This window comes from Protopterus annectens, chromosome 9.part0, assembly GCF_019279795.1.
Source record: "Protopterus annectens isolate FY-2018-M chromosome 9.part0, PAN1.0, whole genome shotgun sequence".
NCBI classification, from domain to species: Eukaryota; Metazoa; Chordata; order Ceratodontiformes; family Protopteridae; genus Protopterus; species Protopterus annectens.
In genome coordinates this window covers 747045356-747067398 of record NC_056743.1, presented here as the reverse complement: position 1 = coordinate 747067398, position 22043 = coordinate 747045356, and the positions used below count along the sequence as shown (strand labels likewise).

The 22043-nt window shown below is 42.4% G+C and overlaps 1 protein-coding gene across 5 annotated transcripts in view; it reads right to left on the bottom strand.

Annotated features, from left to right (window-relative positions):
* Positions 1 to 22043, bottom strand: part of LOC122811506 (AP-2 complex subunit alpha-2) — a 2640839-nt gene that overhangs the window by 2095185 nt on the left and 523611 nt on the right. For all 5 annotated transcript variants that reach the window (XM_044083382.1, XM_044083385.1, XM_044083386.1 and 2 more), the window contains exon 6: positions 5790 to 5891. In XM_044083382.1, coding sequence (XP_043939317.1) covers positions 5790 to 5891 — 102 coding nt within the window. The remainder of the gene's footprint in view (positions 1 to 5789; positions 5892 to 22043) is intronic.

Genomic DNA, 22043 nt, shown 5'->3' with positions numbered 1-22043 from the left:
TACTGAAACATATTAAAAAGGCAGTTAAGTGACCTCATGGCAAGGGTGGAAGAGGTATAAACTTTTTTGCCCCATCTCTCTCTAGGGACCTAGCTTCCCTATCAGCTGGCAGAGGGTTTTTGGCTGAGGAAGTAGCCACTCCTTTGGGGCCCTGTGAAATAGTTTCTAGATCCACAGAGTGGGCCTTAAAGAGATGCTTATGAGTTTCAGGGACCCTGTAATATCTGTCTGTCTTGACAGGAGCAGGAGGGAGAGAATCAGGGGAAGCACTGGAGTCAGAGAATACATCATCCAGGACATCCAACACTGGAGAGATAGCCAAAGGCCTGTGCTGAGGTAACTTAAGGAAGGTACGTAGCCTTTTCCTGGAATCAGAAAATTCCTGACCCTGCCACTGAAAATGTTCTCTCATGGAGTGGAGAACTTCACCGAAAGAAATATCCTCTGGAGGAGAGGCAGAGGGAATAGATTCCTCAGCATCAGAGTCCTCATAGGCCTGGAAGGATTCTTCTTGGGTATCTGAGTGCTCTGAATCCCCAGAGGCTTCATCTGAAGAGAGGGTGTCTGCCTGTTCAGGTCTAGGCCTTTTTTCTGCAGGTGGCTGAGAACCTCTGTCTGGGTGCGGCTGAGAACCCCTGATGAGAGATTAGGTCTGCAGCTAGAGTAATGATCTGTCTGTCAGAAGAAGTGGCCTGAGAAGTAGGTTTAGGATGGGCCTTGATTTGGCTGGCAGCCTTAGCACGTGCAAAGGCCTTGATGGACATGGATACAGGAGGCCTAGCTGTCCCACGTGCAGGGGTAACTTTGTCCAAAGGAATGGTGTCGGGTAGATTTAGAGCTTCGGTTTCTAGAGGAAAATCAACAACCGGCACCGGTGAGACCTTCGGGACCGAAGAACGCAGTAAAGCGTTGTCGTCGGCCTGGAGCGGTTGAATTACCGCTTACAAAGGGACCGATGCACTTGCGGAGGGCTTAGGCGTGGTATCGGTGGACGACGCGGGCCGAGGATGTCGGTCCCGGTCCTTGCGTTTTTTGGTAGTTTGTGCTGTCAGTTGTTCCGACGGCATGATATAAGCATAAGATTCGCCAAAGAAATCTTCGGCAAATTCTGCCCGGAGCCTGAGTGTGCGCTTATTAAAGCAAGCACAGGCCGAGACGTCGTGGTCTGGGCCAAGGCAAGGGAGGCAGTAAGAATGGAAGTCCTTATGAGGTATTTGTTTACCACAAGACAAACAATTAACTTTTTCAATTTTTTCTGACATCGGCTGAGGCAAGAAAAAATGTTCCCCAACGGGGTACTTAGCTTTAGATGACTTCGGTTAATTGAAAACACAGGAGCTGACCGACCGGCACTTGCGAACTGCTTCTGCTTCGGGCACCGCGCGGCAAGAAAGACTGAAGAAGATGGCGTCGGCAGATGCCTTTATACCCCAACCGCTCTGACATCAGGGAGGAGGCGACATCAGCCAACGCCAGACCCAGACTTTGGAATCCGGCCGACCGTGGGGCTGCCTGAGGCAGGACAACCCATGTCAGGACTGCAGTTGCATTCTTGAAGGACATCTGCAACTTATCTTGAACAGGACAAACTACTTCATAGCTGGCTTCAGTGCACCCTCCATGTCTCCTGCTTAACAAACATGATTCATATGTCTTTCAGGAGCAACCCATTACTACAAGCTTCTTGATAATGGAAGATTACAACTACTCCTCAGCAAAACAAAGGACCTATACCTCCAAAGTCAGGTATGCCAAAAGATTACTAGGCTTAAAATTCCATGGAACATTAACAATCCAATGAGAAAACATATTATTGACATGGTTCCAACTAATATAGCTACTACATACACAATCCCTCCAGTTTCTCCATCTCTGGTTAAGTTTGACCATAAATCTATAACCTTCTCTATTAATCTCAAACTCCTGAAGTCAATAATTCCAAATTCAGGGATTTCTAACAGAGAGACTACCTCATCTGCATCACTACCAGACCAGACAGTGACACAGGTGAAATTTATTCAAGGCAATCTTTTCCAACATAGATAAGTATCTAGTCCTGGACATCCCTACTGAAAAATAGCTTCCCTGGTGGTCCACCAGCTTTACTTCTACCAGAAAAAAAAACTTAAATCACACAACAGATCTAAACAACTTTATATTAAAGACTACATCAAGAATATCACTAACAAAATAAAAGCTACTGTCAAGGCTAGCAAGACAAAACAAACTTAAATGTGCTCTGAAGCCAATGATAACCAAGTCCTTTGTTAGTTGCACTAAAAACCTAATACCCAGTAGTATTCTAAACTTATAAAAAATGTCATCGAACTATTCTCATTCATAAAATTACCACAGATCAATCTAAGAATCTTTATAGTTACCTAAACAGGACCTAAACAGATAACTCCAGTCGTAAAATTGTTGCAAAAAAAGTAAGAAATGTACTTGCTCTGTGAATACAATAGGGAATGTGAAAAATTCTGCATCAAGAATCATTTACCAATAGGATACACGTCAATGGTCAACATAATTTTGACTTCTTTAACACTAGCACTTTCAAATAAAAAAAATCAAGTTCCTTTAAAAAGTGATCTAAATATAACAAAGCATTTTTCACCATAAACTATTCTAGCACAACACATTATTCTTTCAGGATAAGTGATGACGCTATTCAAAATACACTGGAATGGATTATAGACCAAGTTTCATTAAGGGTACTCCTTTTCTAAATTGTATTACACAACGAAAAGCAATACTTCAATACAAGAATGACAATCATTCATTCACCAATACCTGCTTGTAAATCAAGCAGTATGAATGAGACATGACCTTGTGATTAAACCACACCAGAACACACTGCTTATTTATACTCAGTTCATGACACTTTTCTTCAATGCCCATCTTATGCCTAACTCTGCAATATACTACCCATTTTAAGAAGTTGTTCAGAATGAGTGGAAGAAGGCTAGGAAGAGACAGCATCCTGAAGGAGGGGGCTTGGAGGAGGGACTTGAGGTGGGATAGGTCCAGGATAGGCCTCCCAGGGAGCTTCCTTCCTGGGGACCAGGAAAATTCTTGAATAAAATCCATTTCCTCTTGCAGTAGATGAGACCTCTTGAATGGTTCCTTGAGCAAGATGTTTCTGCAGGACTGGAGGGAAAAGTGGGATTTGGTCTCTGCGTGGATGAGGAATGTCTTTGGGAGTGGGCCTGGTCTCCCAGGTCATGAAGTATCCTTGCTTAATGATAAAGGAGTTCTGGGTAACCTGCTTCCAACCGGGAAGGGAGAGACGCATTTAGGTTTAGCTTGCATTTTCTTTGCTGAGGACCTTACAAAAGTTTTAGCTGGGTAATTTCTCTGAAAGTGTGGAACTGGGGAGACGAAAGTATGTCTCAATTCCTGCAGTTCCTTTCCTTTGGTTTGGAGAGTTGTAAAGAGGTCAGCAGCTACTGAACCAAACAGGTATTTGTTGTCTAAAGGCACATCTAGGAGCTTGGCTTTGATGTCATCAGGGAAGGGTTGCAGTCTTAACCAGGAGTACCTCCTGATGACAGATCCAGAAGAAGCAGCCCTTGAAGAAGCTTCTACAGCATAGTAGCTGCACTTGGAGTGTTTTGTCACTTGTGTGCAGGAGCTCAGATGACAGGAAGTCTTGGCTTTAGCAGGGGAGTCCGGGGAGCTGTCCCAGTGCTTGACCACATCTTCCAAGAGAGCCAAGGAATACTTGGCCATGTGCGTTGATTGCTTTTACTACCAGGGTGGCAAAAGTATAAGCTTTCTTCCCCAGATGTTCCATCAATCTGGTCTCTGTCAAACGGCAACAGACAGGTGGAAGTAAGTAACTGAGGTTTTTTGTCAGTGGTCACAGAAATGACTGAAGGGTCTTGCAGAAGGGCTTTGGAGAGGAAGGTTGCTTCCTCGGGCACCTTGTAGAATTCATCTGGGGGCTGCAAGTCAGGGTTTCTAGAAGCAGCCAAGAAGTCATCCAGAAAAGCAGGGTGTACTGGGGGCACAGCAGAAGGGCTGGGAGACTCCAAATGTAGTAATTCATAGTATCTCTTTCGAGTCTCAGTGACTTGACTGCTGTCCAATTTGAAGTTGTTTTGCATTTTTGTGATGGTCTTACCAAAGATGAGATCCTCACCTGGGAAGTCAGTGCCATTGGACTCTTCCTCTGGTGAGACGTATCCCAGAGAAGAAGCAATCTGTGAAGGGTAGGTATAGGATTCATCATCAGATGAATCCTCTTCTTACGAAGAAATGTCCGGAGCAAGCCCCTTAGGGGCAGAGGGCGTAGGAGCCTATGCAGGTGTCGGGCCCTGATGCAAGGCCAGAAAGGCTTTAAGCAGGCCTTAGGTGAAGGCCTGCCAATCCAGAGGCTGTTCGACAGGTGAAGCAGGCAAAGGCTGAGAAATCTGTTTAGTTTTCGGTTTCCTCTTCTTATAGGTCTCTAAGGGAGAGGGATTCAGAAATGTGGTGGAGGGTAGGAAGGCCAAATGCCAGCCGGCACTCCACTACATCAGAAACTATGTTCTCACAAACCACGATTTGGAAGACACCGCGTGAACCCCCGGATATAACGAGCCTAGGTTCCCCTTCAGTGACCAAATCAGATGCCCGAGATTTCTTCCGGGACATGACCTCCTACAAAGGACTGATTTCCTCCGGGACGTCCGCCAAAGGAAACTCCAGACTCCAGCTCGGACTCTGGGCCTTCACTAGCCTTGAGAACAGCGGCTGGAGTGGAGGGTGCAGCAGTCTGCTCATGCCTAGTCTTTTTGGCATTCTTGACTGGGGGCTCATCAGAGTGTTCCAATGTTGGGTCCATTCTTTGAGTCTCTGATTTTCAAGGTATATTTTTAAGTCTGCCAGAAGGCTTCTGAGGGTCTTGGGGACAAAGGCCTGACAAATACTACAGCTAGTATGGTTGTCTTTACAGCCTAGGCTGAATAGGCAGAGCTCATGTGAATCCTTTTGTGGAATTTCCCTTCCACACCTACACTTGCCCTTCCTGCCTGACATGTAACCCAAGACAGCAGCAAATAAAATAGAAAACCCTTAAGCGGTACTTATCTGAAGTCAAATGTAGAAAACACAACTTCTGGCAACGAGACAACCGGAGCTGGCAGTCACACAGGCAGCAGAGAAGTTCTGAAGAGGCACGTGCTGATGTATGAGAGTTCACCAGAGGCAAACTCCCTGATGTCATGAATACAGCAGCATATGAACAGGACCATCTGAGGGTAACATTTCATGACCTGAACTACTACCATAAGCTATATTTTTCAAATGGAACTGAGCCAAGTAAACAACAGATCTATTGTTTTACCTTCAACATTTGTAACTGTGATAAAACACTTATTTGGAAGATCTTGTTATAACAGTAAAACCTTTTATCAACATGGCTAGGAAAAATACAATATAAATACATTAAAATTACATGTGAAGTTAAAAAAAAAAGTATGTGAACCGATAAGTGAAATGGAATTGCTATAATGCAGTTTTTGAATGTTCCTACCAGAGTAAGACATTAAAAGGAGAACTGTGTAAATAATTCTTCTTACTTTGTATATTATAAGCCAAATTTATGTTTTCCTTTCATGTTTTATACTGTAAAATCACTGAAGCATCTTGAAAAAAATGCATTTTCCCCCCAAATGGGACAATTAAATCCTGTCAATGCATTTATGACAATATAGCAAATAACTGCAGCCCAACTACAGAAGAACCTGCTATAAACTGAAAAGAACCAAATGAGAAAAATACTATGGGCTGGAAAAAAAACTTACTCGACTCAGCCTGGAGACAGCTAGCGAAACACAGGTCTTGAAATCATCTGGATTCTTCTTGCATAAGCACGTTATTAGACTGACAGCAGCCGTTACAACACCCTAATATAAAACAAACATTTAAAGTATAAATCACTCTCTATACATTAAATGTAATTTATGAAGTACACGGATTACATTCTGAAATTGAAGGGGATGGGTATTTTATACCATTCTGATGTACGAAACTCACTATAACAAGCTTGTTATAAGGGTGGGAAATGCACCAGAATTTTATCCAAGCTTATGCTGCCACAGACAATAGCCACTGACACTATGATATAGCATCAGAAACCATTGACAGGTTTGAAAAACCATCACACACATCTTTCTACTATGCAAACAAAATGCTGTACTACATTTTCAGAACAGCTTTTAAAGCTGCCTGTCCAGAAATGATGCACATCTCTGACAATGTCTGTGTAGCAGCCTAAAAACTGTTACAACTTTCAAAATTCAAACCTCTGAGGTGCTGCACTGCAACTGTCAGTTTAAACTCAAGTGTTACAAATTATAACTGTACCATAGATCATAACTTTTAATTTATTAACCATTCCTGAAATGGATTCCAAGGTTCACTTCTCAAGCTTTGCTTTCCTCCATTTTCGAGGTGAATTTCTGGATATGTACCATGGTACAAAGGAAACTATTACATAAACGTAACTAGGATGTCCACATTAAAGTTAATGACTACTGCTGCCATGAAGAATCCTGTTGTAACATGCAGATCAATAGGAGGACAAAAGAAAATAAAAGTCGCACAAATACTGGAAAAATCTGTCAGAAAGCCTGCAATAATCTTTAGCTTGGCAGACAGACTGGAAAGCTTTCTGCATATACAGGTGCACAAGCGTGCGACTCTGCAACAATAATTAAGCTTATTAAAAAAACCATACCTAGCACCAAGTACTCAGTGACTTCAAACTGCAAGGATTCCTTACTGAACAGAAATAAAGATGCCACTGCAGCTCTGTGCTCTTACACGGGCATTCTAGGTTCACATACCCTTTACGATAACTTTTTCTGACCCTGTTATGTAACAAGTATTCTAAAATTTCATGGTGAAAGTACATTATCAGAGGAAGGGAAAAAAAAAAAAGATTTAAATTTCAACAGTCTTCGAGTATATCAGCCTCCTCAATGAAGTAGCCATAACCAGATGCAGGCAGCCTGGATTCACACCCAAGCTCAGTAACCTTTTTTTTTTTTTTTTTTTCCTTCCTGAAAAGTGTTTTCCATAAACCTACAAGCTCATACTCTAGCTCTAAGTATATCCTGGACTGCAGAGAAAGATGGAGGCAGCAACTGCCATGTTAAAAGCTCATCCAGTCTTGACATGGACACCAATTCTGGCAACAACTTATGGATGTACATGTGTAAAAAAGATTAAAAAAAAACTGAAGTAGTTTAATAGCACCATTTGATCATAGATTATTAGCCATATACTGCATGTCATCAATGAACACATTTCCCCACAAACACAATTTACAATGTTCATGCCATATCCTGTACACCAACCAATTAAAATACATGAGTATTATGTCACTCTACAGTCACTAGCATGAAATTGCACACTGCAATGTTAAGAGAAAATGTGGCAAACTAGACCTCAAAATTCTATACAAATTACAACCCTGTAGACCAGCTATTCCCAACCTGGGGTACACCTACCACCAGGGGTAAGCAGAAAAAATTAATAATGGTAGAGAAAGGTATTTTTCCTGGCGCACGGCAAAGTCTAGTCAAGTGAAAGTGTATAATGCATTCAGAAAAAGAAGGTTGCGTCTCTGCTGCACGTGGGAACTATGTATGAAAACCTACTACTGTATTTAGGAGGTTTATACAGGAAAAAGAAATGGAAAAGGTAAGATAGTTGAACAATGGCTCCGTTTTCAACCACAGTCTTGTCACAATATGACAAGCATTGAGCTAAAACGTGTCTTACATGTTGCCAATAACTCAAATAATTTAAAGTTATAAAATGCAAAATGCTGACACTTACCAACCAGCAGCAGTGTTTGGGGACACTACAGTCTGCATTAAACCTAGTGGAGAAAGGAGTATGATACTCATCCCCACTTAGTTTAGCATCACAACACAGGGAGTAAAGTGGAGCTTTTCACCCTGGGTCTCCACTGGCCAGTTTTCTGTCCCTGTCGGAGTTTCCCGGCAACCATTAGAGTGTAAAGATTAGACAGTAGTGCATCCCGATAACTGACAGCTAGTACTGAAGCACTCATATCTTCCATATTTTTGTAGAATGTCCTTAATACTTCATTATATTTTGGCCTGTCTCAAAATGTAAGTTTCTGGCAAACATTTGAGGATTATGTTCTCCGAGTAAAGCCATACAGTACAGTTTCAGACATTTATTTATTTTATTTTATTTTATTTTACATTTGTTGACCGGGCTAGTCTAGCTGGATATATGTCCATTTTCAGTAGAGGCCCGGGGAGAAAAGCTCCACACAAAACATGACAATGAAACATATTAATAATAAAAAATTAAAAATTACAAATTACAATAAGAAAAAATTAGTAAATAACATCATCAAATAGGTAAGGCACACCAAATATTGTTGAAAGAAAAGTACTAGGTCAATTTCAAAGCATCTCAAATTAAATGGCTAAAGTCTACGCAAAAAGGTTTAAACAATTAGTAGGAGGGAAGAGAAAAAACAAAAGTAACAAGAGGTTAGAAAGGTGGAAAGAGAAAAATAAGACAGGAGAAGAGGGAGAGACAATAGTCTAGACAACAGAAGAAGAAAAAGGACAGAAACGAGAAGAGGGGGGAGATGAGAGAAGTGTGTCAGTACATAAAAGGAGTGCAAAGGGTAAGAGAGAAACTAGGAATATGCTTAGCTAATAAGCACAGCTTAAAGTTAAAGGTAGAGCAAAAAGGGGATATGGAAAGTTAGTCTGGAGCACTACATGAACAGAGCCAGTGATTTTGGAAGTACAGTTTGATTTTTTTTTGAAGAGAGACAAGGAAGTGGTTAGAGTTATATCAGTGGGTAGCAGATTCCATGTTCTACCTATAGTATTAGTGAATAGAGAGTCGCCAGCTAAGTTATGGGACTTTATGGATTTGGTCATGAGTTTACAAGAGGATCGAAGGGAGGCAAGATTGTTATAAGGGATTAAAAGTTGTGAAAGTATAGGGGTGTTGTCAGGTTGGTACAATATCTTGTGGGCAATAGTAAGTTGTGAGATTGTAAGATAGTTTTGTAGTTCTACCCAGCCTAAGATTTTCAAATTAAGACAGTGGTGGGTTCTGAAAGGGTTACCAGTGGCAAAGCGGGCAATGCTATTGTAGCAAGTTGCTAGTTTATTTAGGTTAGCCTTCTTAAGGTTCGTGAAGATAGGTGAGGCATAAAAGAGAGTAGATATAAGATGGGAGTGAGCAATAGTAGCTCTGGTAGATGGAGTGAGAAATGGTTTAATACGGTATAAAGATCCTATTTTTCTGTTAACTATTTTGATGGTGTTATTGATGTGTTGATCAAAAGTGAGATTGTTATCAATGGTTACTCCTAGCAGTTTAGTTGTAGAGTCAGGAAAGATGACAGTGTTGTCGTTTGACAGGATGGTGAAATTTAATGGGGAGGTACGAGTGGTGGGGGTAAAGAGGAGAAGTTTAGTTTTTTTAGCATTAAGAAGGAGGTACCGTCTAGTAAACCATGTTTCTAATGTGTTGAAGGTATTCTGAGTTAGTGAGAGCAGATCTGAAGGGGTAGATGCTGAACAAATAATGGTGGAGTTGTCAGCATATTGGATGCAGCTAGCTTGAGGGATTACAGAGTGAAGATCATTTATGTAGAGGGAGAAGAGAAGTGGGCCAAGAATTGAGCCCTGAGGGACTCCAATAGAAATGGGCAATAAGGAAGAGATATGGTTGTCCCAAAGAACGGCTTGTTGTCTGTTACTTAGATAAGAACTAAACCATTTAATGGCAGGGTTATCAAATGAGAGGGATTCAAGGATGCTAATTAAAGAAGAGTGGTTAACCATGTCGAATGCTTTTGAGAGGTCAATGAAAAGAGCAGAGGAGAAAAGATTAGAGTTGCGATAGCTGTTGATGGTAACTACAAAGGAAAGGAGGGCAGTGGTGGTGCTGTGGTGAGGTCTAAAGCCATGTTGACAGTTAGCTATAATGTTGTGTAAGGAGAGATACTGTACAAGTTGCTGATGAATACATTTCTCCATAATCTTAGCTAAGGGTGAGAGAAGAGCAATTGGTCTAAAGTTACACTAGTCAATAGAGTTACCACCTTTGTGTAGTGGGATAATGAGAGACTTTCCAGATATCAGGGATGGTTCCCTCTTGGATAGTTCTATTTATGAGTAAAGTTATTGGGTATGCAATTTCTTTAGCAGCCTTTTGAAGGAAGAGAGAAGGGAGCTTATCAGCAGAGGGGGTACAAGGTTTCAGTTTGAGAATAAGCCTGTAGATGAAAGAGGTAGAGATGGGCTGAAGAGAGAAGTTATAGGAGGAGTCTACTAGATTATTTGGAGGGTAAAAGTTGTTGGTGTTTAATTGTCTAGCAAGAGATTGGATAGTTTCAGTAAAAAAAGAGTTGAAAGCATTAGCAGTGAGGTAAGGGGTATCTGGGTCAACGTTTAGAGGGGAGGGAGTTTTGGCAGTTCCTGGGGACAGGAGTCTACTGACTGAAGACCAAAAATGTTTGGGTTTATTGAAATGAGTTTCTTGAAGTTCACAGTAGAACTTTCTTTTGTCAGTGATTATGGCTTTTTTTGTAAGATTTCTAAGTTGGCGAAAGTGAAGAAAGTCAGAGTTGATTCTATGGCTTCTCCATTTGGCCCAAACTTTATTTTTAGTGAGAATTAATTTCTTAGTTTCAATTGAGAGCCATGGGGCTGTGCTGGACTTCATTCTAATGGAACGCTCAGGAGCATGTTTATCCAGGATGGAAAGGAAAGTAGAGTTAAAGAAAGATACTGCTTCATTAAGTGGAAGGGATTTTAGGAGGTTCCAGTTACATGTTCTCAGTTCATTTTGAAATAGGTCAATTTTAAAATGTTTGGTAGAGCGTATTTTTCTTATGTTAGGGAGGTTTTGACAATCAGTCTTTTCTCTAGTGATATAAGTTAAGCAGTGGTCACTGAGGTCATCAGGCATAATTCCTACTTTATATGAGCTGTTGACTTTGTGAGTATCCAGTCTAAGATACTCTGTTTTTTATTTGGCTTATTAAGTCTTGTAGTAGAGGTAATGGATTGGGTAAAACCATTTAGGTTTATATGAGAGGAAGGATTTTCACTATTAATAGTATTCCAGTCAATATTAAAGTCACCCAAAATAATACTTTCTTGGGGGTAATTCGTGGAAACCCAGCTGAGAAAGTCTTCTAAGATAGGTATATTGTTGCCTGGTGGTATATACATGCAGATGATGTAAAGGGCTTTCTTTGCATTTAGTTGGAGTTTAGTGATGATGGCTTCTGCTTTCCCATCCAGGGTTGGACAGGCTGGGAGGGTAGAGATATTAAGATTATTCTTGAAAAGAATTGCTACTCCACCACCCTTTCTTTTATAACGATCAAGCCTATGTAAATTATAGCCTTGGGGTAATATCTCAGCATCTTTAGTGACTGGTTTTAGCCAGGTCTCTGAGAGGCAAAGAATGTCAAAATGGTGAGTATCTAGAAGGGCATGTAGGTAGGGTACTTTGTTGTTTACACTTCGTATGTTAAGATGTCCTACAAGTAGGGTATTATTGAAGCTAGGCCTAGTTACTTGAGGGGAGGGATGTACAGGGCCAGGGTTGGGGTGAACGTCACAGTCTTGTAGAGTGGGATTATTATGTCTGGATGTGAAGTTGCTTTTAAGAGGGGTTAGTAGTTTCATTTTTTTATTAGAGGGTAAGGCATAGCTGAGGTGAGAGTGCCTATGGAATCTGGGAAAGTGATAGCTTGGGGTGGAGGTAGAATTTAGGAATGAGGTAAGAGAGGTGTGGAAAGTAGAAGTATGTTTCTGTATATGGTTTGGCTGGATTTTAAGTGGGTGTTCTATGAAGGTAAGAAGGTAAGCTGAGAAAAGGGTGGTTGAGAGAAAAACTAAGAGTATATAAACAGGGTAGGTAAGTAAAGAGTCATATTTACAAGCAAACAAGGTAGAGGTGGTTATAATGTAATAGTTATGGAATAGGGTTAAAGAGATAGAGGTATAAAAATAAGCCAAAGGAAAGAGAGGTAACAGGAGGAGGAGAGGTAAGGATGTAAAAGGAAATAAAAAGTAAAGGAATAGGTGGAGTGAATGAAAGGTTATAGTAAGAGAGGTAACAGAGGTAGAGGTAAGATGCTAATAATAGGAGAGGAGGGTAGGTAAATAGTAGAGGAAAGTGGGAGGAGGATAGAGGGTGTGCAGATGGGAGGAGTTCAGGTCTTAGTGGGAAGGAACAGGATAGGAGGGTAAGGAAAGGGGTGGGACATAATTAGTATTGCTTGTGTTAACTGACCAACAGTTATCCTACTAATTTTCTAAGACAAAGTTGCAATGCATAATTTTGTTAGCTTGAAATGAAAGTTAATTTTCTTGTGATTAACTTCTACTTTAATGTCTGTTAATGAAAACTAAAGTATCAAATAAAAACAGGTGGTGGACTGAAAGTAGAAAATTGACAAAATCAGGTAAATGTACGGGTATACGTGTTTTGGGGTTCGGAAGCAGTGTCAGCTACTACAAACCTTAGCTTGTACAGTAGATTACAGACATTACTAGGAAAATCAAGTATTCATTTTTAGTTGTATGCAGTGTGAATTCAGTCAATGTTTGCTGTATTTTGACTGTTTGCAGGAGTAGGGGTTATGCCCCTTTGCTCTCTGCACAATCGCCAGGGGAGTGAAGCCTTACCCCTACACACACTGGCTTCATGCAGTAAAGTACACAAACTTAAAAGGTCACGCTACCGCCTACTGATGACACTAAGTATATTTGATAGAAATGTACATATGTATGGTACACTGTAAGCTACAGTGTGCCGTAATGTTTATAGTTACTTGCAGTGTATGCCAAAGGCTTTGGAATGCACATATGGGTAGCTGAAGATAAGTAGTAGATCATGAAGACAAAGTACAGAAAGGTTAAGGAAGAAGCAGCTGTGTGTGGGAGAGTACAGCCACAGGTAGAATCTCACTAGAGCTCCGATAGATTTCTTTACCATTCCTAGTTACATGGAAAGGTCAAGAAACGGCCAGATTGTGGGTATTGTTTTTGCTGAAACAAATTGGATAGCTTTTCTTTTTTCTTTTTTTTTTTTTAAATTTGTTGACCTAGGTAATCCCACTAGGCTAGTATCCTCTTTTCAGTGGAGACCTAATATTGTATTTGTACTAGGAAATATTTGGCCAGTGTATTGGTAAACTTTCTCTACTCTTTTTGATAAGTGCCGAGACATCTTTTACATCCACCTGAGCTACCACGAAATATTGGTGCTTTTGGGGCAAAAGGTGGTGGTTCACACATAATAAAGGCAGTCATTAGAATTCAACTTTTTTTTACTTCCGAAAATGCACTTTAATTCAAGCTCTCTTATTATGCCAATGTTTCAAGTTAATAGCACTAATATTTTAAAACTGTCCCTTACTGGGAATTTGCTTCTGATTTCTGGATTTGTTCCTGACTCAGGAGGTAAGAGGTTGATTGCTATGCACAGGGATTAAATCTGTTTACATTTGTCAGAGCTAGCAAGTGGTATCACAAAAGTACAGTTGTGTACACTTAACATAAATGTGGATGTTCAAGTGTATTCACAGTTGCAGTCATCACATTTGGGTTATCTGCTTGCAGTAGCCTTCAGTCGGCCTGATTAACAAAGTCTTGGGTCCTGCATCGGTTGCTGTCCCTTCTTCCGTGACGTCAGGTCGTCAGGGGTATAAACCATGCAGCCGACGTCATTACATCAGTTTTTCTTGCCTCAGATGTCTGGTGCCCCCCTAATGGGAAGCAATTAAATCTATAAATATACAAGGTTATACCTCCAACAAAAAAGCAAATACACCAAAAAGCTTTTAAGCATAGTAAAGGAGAGTAGAGGTATAGCCAAAAGTAGTAAGGGGGCTGGAGGGAGGGTAACCAGGACTGCAACAGTGAATACACTCGAACATCTTCATTTATGGTAAGTGTATACAATTGTACTATGTTCGTGTCTCACTGCTGCAGTCATCACATTTGGGTAGATTCCCAAACTAAGGATGGGAGGAGGAGGAATTTAGATAGCATTAGGACCAGCTATAAGGCCCTGCAAGACTGCAGTGGCAAAGCCAGCTCTGGATTTAGAGAAAAGTTAGACAGATGGTAATGCTTGGTGAAAGTACGTACAGACCTCCAGGTAGCAGCTTCTAGGATGTCCCTGGTAGGGATGCCTCTGAGAAAGGCTATAGAGGTAGATGCAGCCCTGGTTGAGTGGGTTCTGATCCCCTGTGGGATAGGTTTTCCATGGTGCTTGTAGTAGAAATGAATGCAATGGCCTATCCATTTGGAAATGGTTTGCTCTGAAATAGCCTTCCCCTCTGCCCTTGCAGCAAATGCCACCAGCAGTTCAGATTTCCTTTGAGGTTTAGTCCTGTCCAAGTAGAATCTAAGTTGTCTGTGCACATCTAAGGAGTGCAGTATCCATTCCCCTTTGTTATGCGGATTAGGAAAGAAGGTTGGCAAATGAATGGACTGATTAAGGGCCACACTGGATCAAACCTGGGCATGAAGGAGGGCTTGGTCCTGAGGGACACCCTGTCCGCATGAAAGATGATGAAAGGCTCCACTGCCGTAACGGCCTGTAATTCAGAAACCCTTCTTGCTGAAGTGATTGCAAAAAGTAAAGCTGTTTTCCAAGAAAGGAATTTTAAGTCTGTAGTAGCAGCTGGCTCGAAAGGAGGAAGAGTGAATTTCTCAGATACAAAGTTAAGGCCCCTGGCTGGAGTTGGAGCTCTCCTGGGTGGTCGTAAATTTTTGGCCCCTTTGAGGAACTGCTTGAGCAGTGGATGAAAGAAGAGGGGAGGTTCTGTGAGCTGAAATGGCAGAGGCGTGAATTATAATGGAGTAGAAAGACAGGCCCCTGTGAAGCATCCCAGTTAAGTATTGTAAAATCGGAGGTAAATTGGACACTGCTGTGCTCATCCCTTGAGATTGGTTCCAGGCACAGAATCTTTTCCATTTTTCAGCATAAGATTTTCTAGTTCTAGGCCTCCTTGCCTCTAAAATGATATCCATCACTGGTTTACTGAGGGATGGTAAAGGAGAGATTAGGTAATTAGCCAGGCTGCTAGGTTCAGTGTTTGAAGCCGAGGGTGCAGAATCTGGTTCTCATGCTGATACAATAGGGTAGGAGTCTGAGGCAGGTGCCATGGGGCCAACAGTGACACACTGCATAAGAGGGGGTACTACCAGTGTTGGCGTGGCTAGTCTGGTGCAATCAAAATCACCTTGGTTTGTCTTGTCTGTTCTTTAGTAGTACTTTGGAGAGCAGAGGAGGAAAGGCATAAACTGATGGTTTGTCCAGCTGAAGGACAGAGCATCCACTTTCCAAGCTGGTTTGTGGGAAGTCCTTGTGCACAATTTCTCCACTTGATAGTTCTGGGGGGAGGCAAACAGGTCTATATCTGGGCTCCGCCATTTGCTTGTCAACATGTTGAAAATCTTTGGTTCCAGTTTCCACTCATGTGGGTCCATGAGGTTTCTGCTTAGTTTGTCATTGCATTTAGTTTTACTGGCAGGAATTGAGCTTGTAGATGCACTTGGTAACTCAGTGCTGTGTTCCACAATGCCATGGCTAGTCTGCAGAGGGGCTAAGAATGTGTACCCCCCTGCTTATGTACCACATAGCAGTGGTGTTTGTCCGTCTTTACCAATAATCGTCCTGAAAGAATGTGGTCCTTGAAGGCTGTCAGAGCAATCAGTACAGCTAACATTTCTTTGACTGATATGCAGGTGCATTTGACTTGGGTTCCATTTGACCTGAATGCACCTCCCTGCCAGGTGAGCTCCCCCACGCATAGTCTGAAGCGTCTGTTGTTAGGGTTTGGGCAGCAGGGGGTAGTGTGAATGATAGTCCCTTATTTTGGTGGCAGGCCTCTGCCCACCAAAGGAACTCTAGGTGTAGGCAAGGTATGATAGGAATCATTACTTCTAGATCCTGAGAATGTTGACATCATAGGCTTTTTGGATACCATTGCAGTTTCCTCATATGCAGTCTTGCATATGGAATTAGAAGAATGCAGGAGGCCATGAACCCCAAAGGCTTGTAGTATTTGCCTTGCAGATAGCAGGGTTTTTGTGGCCACTTGTTTGAAGTAGGTTGTCAAATGAATTTGTTTCTCCGGCATGAGGAAAGCCATCTGGGAAGTTGAATTCAAGCTTGCTCCCAGGAATATAATTTGTTGACAGGGTACCAGGTGTGATTTCTTTTCGTTTATGATGTACCCAAGACAAGTTAGCACCCTTTTACAAAGGCCAGATGATTCAAAAGTATGTCCTGACTTTCTGCCTGAATTAGACAATCTTCCAGGTATGGGTATATTTGAATATTTCTTTGCCTGCAAAATGCAATGACTGGAGCTAGGCATTTTGTGAATACCCCGGGCGCAGTAGATAAGCCAAAGGGCAGTGCAGAGAACTGATAGTGCGTGTAACCTGCTTTGATTTAAGGGAGCATCCAGTAATTTTGCTTTAACTTGATCAGGCAAGGAATGCTCCTTAAGCCAAGCATGCCTTCTAAGTACAGACCCAGTTGCAGCAGCCCTGCAAGATGCCTCTAGTGAATCAAAACCACATTGCAAATCATGTTTTCCAACTTGTTCAGCTGAATGCAGTAAATCCTGTAAATCCTTATTTTCAGCACAATCGGGAATCAACATCATTTTCTGTTTAAGCAATCCAATAACATGCTGCAGATATTTTAACATATGAAACTGGCAGTTTAAGGCCCTAATGGCCAAAGTTGCAGAAGTGTGTACCTTCTTATCTCATCTATCCAGCGCCCTGGAGTCTCTATCAGAGGGGGTAGGATTTTTGGCAGTAGTAGCTTTAATGCCCTTGGGTCCCTGTGAAATGATCCGCAGTAGGATTTTTAAAAAGGAACTTGTGAGAGTCAGGACCCTGTAATATCCATCAGGCTTTCTGGGAGCAGGAGGTAAAGAGTCAGGGGCCAAGCGAGATTCCGAAAAGGCATCAACAATGTCTAGTATAGGAGGTATTGCTAAAGGCCTGTGCTGGGGCAGGAGTAAGAAATCCCTAAGCCTCTTTTTAGAATCAGAGAAATCCCATCTTTCCCAATGAAAATGCTCCCTGAGAGTATGCAAGGTTTCACCAAAAGAAAAAACCTCTGGGGGGAAGCAGAGGGAATAGAGTCCTCAGCATCAGAATCCTCATAGGTAGATAAGGATAAATCCTGGTCAGAATTATCATAAGCAAACTCGGTCCTAGGTCTCTTAGAGGGGGAAGGCTGACTTCCCCTGATTAAAGCAATAAGGTCTTCAGCCAGTCATCATTTGCTTTTTAGGCATAGAGGCCTGACCATGCTGTCTGGGCATCAGTTTTCTAGGCATGGTTCGAATTTTAGGCCTTGAAGAAGAAGATGGTGTTGGTTTAATATGCGGTCAGTAGGCCTGAATACACAGTCAGAAGCTGGTGCCAGCACAGCGGCTCCAGACCCATCCAAGGTAGAGACATCCGCAGGTTCCACAGCTGAAGCATCTCGGGGCATACCGGATTCCGAATGGGTCTCAGTAGAGGCCTGCGAATCTGAAGTAGCAGGTATCAGGGCCTTCGAAAGTGCCTCACTGAGTACCGGCAAACTAGCGAGTGGCTTAGGAGAAGCGTCGTCGGCAGCTTTGGACCTAGGTGGCCTGTCTCTGTCTTTATCTTTGCATTTGTTTGGAATGTCGGTAGTCGGGTGGCTTACCGAAGACATATCAGGATAACTGAACAGAGCACCAGAAAATATTAGAAGCGAAAATATACAGACAACGGATAGTTCGTGGTTTAAATAGGTCACAAAACCAACAGTGAGGTACATCGTGGTCAGGGCCTAGGCAAGGAATACAGTACGAATGAAAATCTTTATGAGGTATTTGCTTTCCACAAGTAATGCAATTATTTACTTTTACTGACATCGGGTAAGAGCAAGAAAAAGATTTCCCAACGGGGGTACTTAGCTTTTAGTTGAAGATTTCAGTTCTGAAACTCGAAAATGAAAATTTCAGGAGTCGGCCGACTGACACTTGTCAACTGCTTCTGCTTCGGGCACCGCACGGCAAGAAAGACTGATGTAATGGCGTTGGCTGCATTTTATACCCCTGACGACCTGACATCACGGAAGAAGGGACAGCAACCGACGCAGGACCCAAGACTTTGTTAATCAGGCTGACTGAGGGCTACTGCAAGCAGATAACCCAAATGTGATGACTGCAAAGTGCAGTTGGGTACACTTACCATAAATGTAGATGTGAGTGTATTCACTGTTGCAGTCATTACATTTGGGTAATCCTGCTGGCAGGTTGCCCTCAGCCAGCCTGAATTCCAAAGTCTTGGGTCCTGCATCAGTTGCTGTCGCCCTTTCCCTGACATCAGGTAGTCAGGGGTGTAAAAGATGCAGCCAACCCCATTTTCTTCAGCTTTTCTTGCCCCAGATGTCAGGTGCTCCCTAAAGGGTAGCCAAAATTATACATATATTTATCTATATAAAAACACATGCACCAATATAAACTTTACCTTCATCTACAAGCAAATACACCACATAGGTTGTATAAATCAGCAAAGGAAAGATGAGTTCCAGCAGAAATAAGGGGGATGGTGGGTGGGTAACCTGGACTGCAACAGTGAATACACTCGAACATCTACATTTATGGTAAGTGTACACAACTGCACTATGTTCTTCGTGTTTCACTGTTGCAGTCATTACATTTGGGTAGAGTCCCAAAGCTATGGTTGGGAGGCAGGAGCTAAACAGCATTAGGAGCGGCTATGAGGCCCTGCAGAACTGCAGTGGCAAAGCCTGCCTTGGATTTAGAGTAGAGTGGCAGATGATAATGCTTTGTAAAAGTGTGCACTGATTTGGTTGGTACTCCCCTGAGAAAGGCTGCTGAAGTGGCTGCAGCTCTGGTTGAATGTGGCCTAATGCCCTTAGGCACTGGCTTGCCATGCTGTAAATAGCAGAAACAAATGCAGTGGGCCTATCCACTCTGAAATAGTCTGCTTGGAGATAGCATATGCCACTAGTAATTGCTCCGTCTTTCTGAAAACTTTGGTTCTGTCCAAATAGAATCTAAGCTGTCTGTGTACATCCAAAGAATGCAGAATTCTCTCCCCCTTGTGCTGTGGTTTCGGATAAAAAGTTGGCAAATGAATAGTTTAGTTAAGGGCCACACTGGACACCACCTTAAGCATAAATGTTGGGTTTGTCCTCAGAGAGACCCTGTCTGGATAAAAAATGATAAAAGGTTCCACAGCCATAAGTGCCTGTAGCTCTGATACTTGTCTTGCAGAAGTTATTGCTAGGAGCAGAGCTGTTTTCCAAGATAAAAACTTTATATCAGCAGTAGCAGCTGGCTCAAAAGGAGGCGGGGTGAGTTTTTCCAAGACATAGTTGAGGTCCCATGCAGGTATTGGTGATCATCTTGGAGGCCTTAAGTTTTTGGCACCTCTGAGGTACTGCCTTAATAAAGGATGAGAAAAGATTGGTGGCTCTGTATTGTAATGAGCTGAAATGGCAGAGGCATGAATTTTAATTGGTGAAAAAATAAGCCTTTGTCCAGCATCTCAGTTAAGTATTGCAAAATCTGAGGAATATTTGGCACCGCTGTATCAGTTCCTTGTATCTGGTTCCAAGCACAAAATCACTTCCATTTTCCGGCATAAGATTTTCTAGTACTAGGCCTTCTGGCTTACAAAATGACATCCATCACAGCTTTACTGAGAGGTGTGCTTTGTATGCCTACATTATCCACCATGCTGCCAGGTTTAGAGTCCTGAGTTGGCTGTGCAGGATCTGATTGTTTTGTTGGGACAGTAGATATGGTATTTGAGGTAAGGTCCAGGCTGGGCATTGAGACAAGTTCCTTAAGATCGGATACCAGTACTGGTGGGGCCAGTCTGGGGCAATCAGTATTATCTTTGGCTTCGCCTGTCTGACCTTTAGGAGTACCTTGGGGAGGAGAGGCAGTGGAGGAAAGGCATATAATGATAGGTTTTCCCAGCTGAAAGATAGGGCATCCACTTTCCATGCTTGTCTGTGATGTCCTTGTGCAGATTCTTTTTAGTTGGTAGTTGTGAGGGGAGGCAAATAGATCTAAGTCCAGGCATCCCCATTTCCTTGTTATCATGCTGAAGACTTGTGGATCCAGCTGCCACTCGTGGGGATCCATGAGGTTTCTGCTTAGTTCGTCTGCCAGAGTATTTTCCTTTCCTGGCAAGAATTGTGCCTGCAGATGAAGTTGGTAAGTCAGTGCTGTGTCCCACAAAGCCATGGCTAGTCTGCAAAGGGGGTAAAAGAATGTGTGCCCCCCCCTGCTTGTTTATATACCACATGACCTTGGTGTTGTCTGTCGTTATCAGTAGTTGTCCCGGATGAAGTAGGTCCTTTAAGGCTGTCAGGGCGCATTTGAACAGCTAGCATCTCTTTTTGATTGATATGTAGATGCATTTGGTTTGCAGACCATGTGCCCTGAATGCATCTTCCTGCCATGTGGGCCCCCTAGGCATAATCTGATGCATCTGTTGTTAGGTTTTGCCTGGCTGGGGGTAATGTGAATGGCTGTCCCTTGTTCTGGTGACAAGCCTTCGCCCACCATCGAAACTCCTGCTGCAGGCAGGGAATTAGAGTAATCATAGTTTCCAGGCTGTGGCAATGTTGAGTCCAAACACTTTTTAGGTACCATTGAAGTTTCCTCATATGCAGTCTTGCATATGGAATTAGTAGGATGCAGGATGCCATGAAGCCCAAAGCCTGTAGAATTTTTCTTGCAGATAACTGGGCCTTTGTTGCCAATATTTTGAAACAGGTAGTCAGTTGCCTTTGTATGTCTGGCGTGAGATAAGCCATCTGGGCAGTTGTATTTAAGCTTGCACCCAGGAATATTATCTCTTGAGAGGGTACTAGTTTTGATTTCTTTTCACTGACTGTGTACCCTAGGCATGTTACAAGTCTTTTCACAAACGTCAGATGCTGTAGAAGAATGAGAAGTTATGTACCTACCATAACGTTCCATGTTAGTTGTCTTCTTCTCGCCTTCTTTCTTTCTGGATGGCTTCGGAGCCAATCCTCGGCTCCGACACGGCCAATACTAAAGCTCGAGAGCTTATTCCACCGGCTCAAGGCTCCCCTATATCCCACAATGCTATGCGGTAACTACTCGGATCTTGTATGATAGCTAAAACCAAGCAGTTCTGGTCTCCATAGTATGGAGAAGAGAGAAAAGGAACCCACCTCTACATAAACCTGTATGTAAGCTACCACAAACATAAAAGGGAGAATAGAGGTGGTAGAACATGTGGGAAGGAAAACCCCAATGGAAGATCCCAAGAATTCCTATCGGTCTGTCCAGGCTAGGGGGAAGGAGGGTGGGACGCAAGAAAGAAGGCGAGAAGAAGACAACTAACATGGAACATTATGGTAGGTATACAACTTCTCAATGTTAAGTTGTCAATCTCGCCTTCATTCTTGCTAGATGGGACAGCGTCCCTAGCACCTTACCCCGGGTGGCTTATCGGAACAGACTCTTGAGAACAGTGGAACCAAAGTTGGCACGGTTTCTGGAGGCCATATCCAATTTGTAATGCGAGATAAAGGTATGATGAGAAGCCCATGTGGCTGCTGCACAAATGGAATCTATTGGTAGCCTGTCCTGAAAAGCTACAGATGTAGCTAATGCCCTAGTTGAATGAGCTCTAGGTCTTGAAGGCAGTTTTTGATGTCTGATTTCATAGATGAAGGTAATTATAGAGGTAATAAAACACAAAATCATACGCAGGGTCCAATGGCTGTTGCTCTCCAAACTCTCCAAAAACGAAGACAAGGAAGTAACAAAAAAAATCACGTCCAAAAGACACTTCACAACCAAAAATATATAAACGAAGCTGTTTATTGTACAAAATGTTAGTGCTTTCACCCGATTGGAGATGGTGTTAGAATGATTCTGGGTAGGTGTCTTTCTCCTGACCACAACTTCAACATCTGCCACATGTCCTGCTCCACTGTTAGTG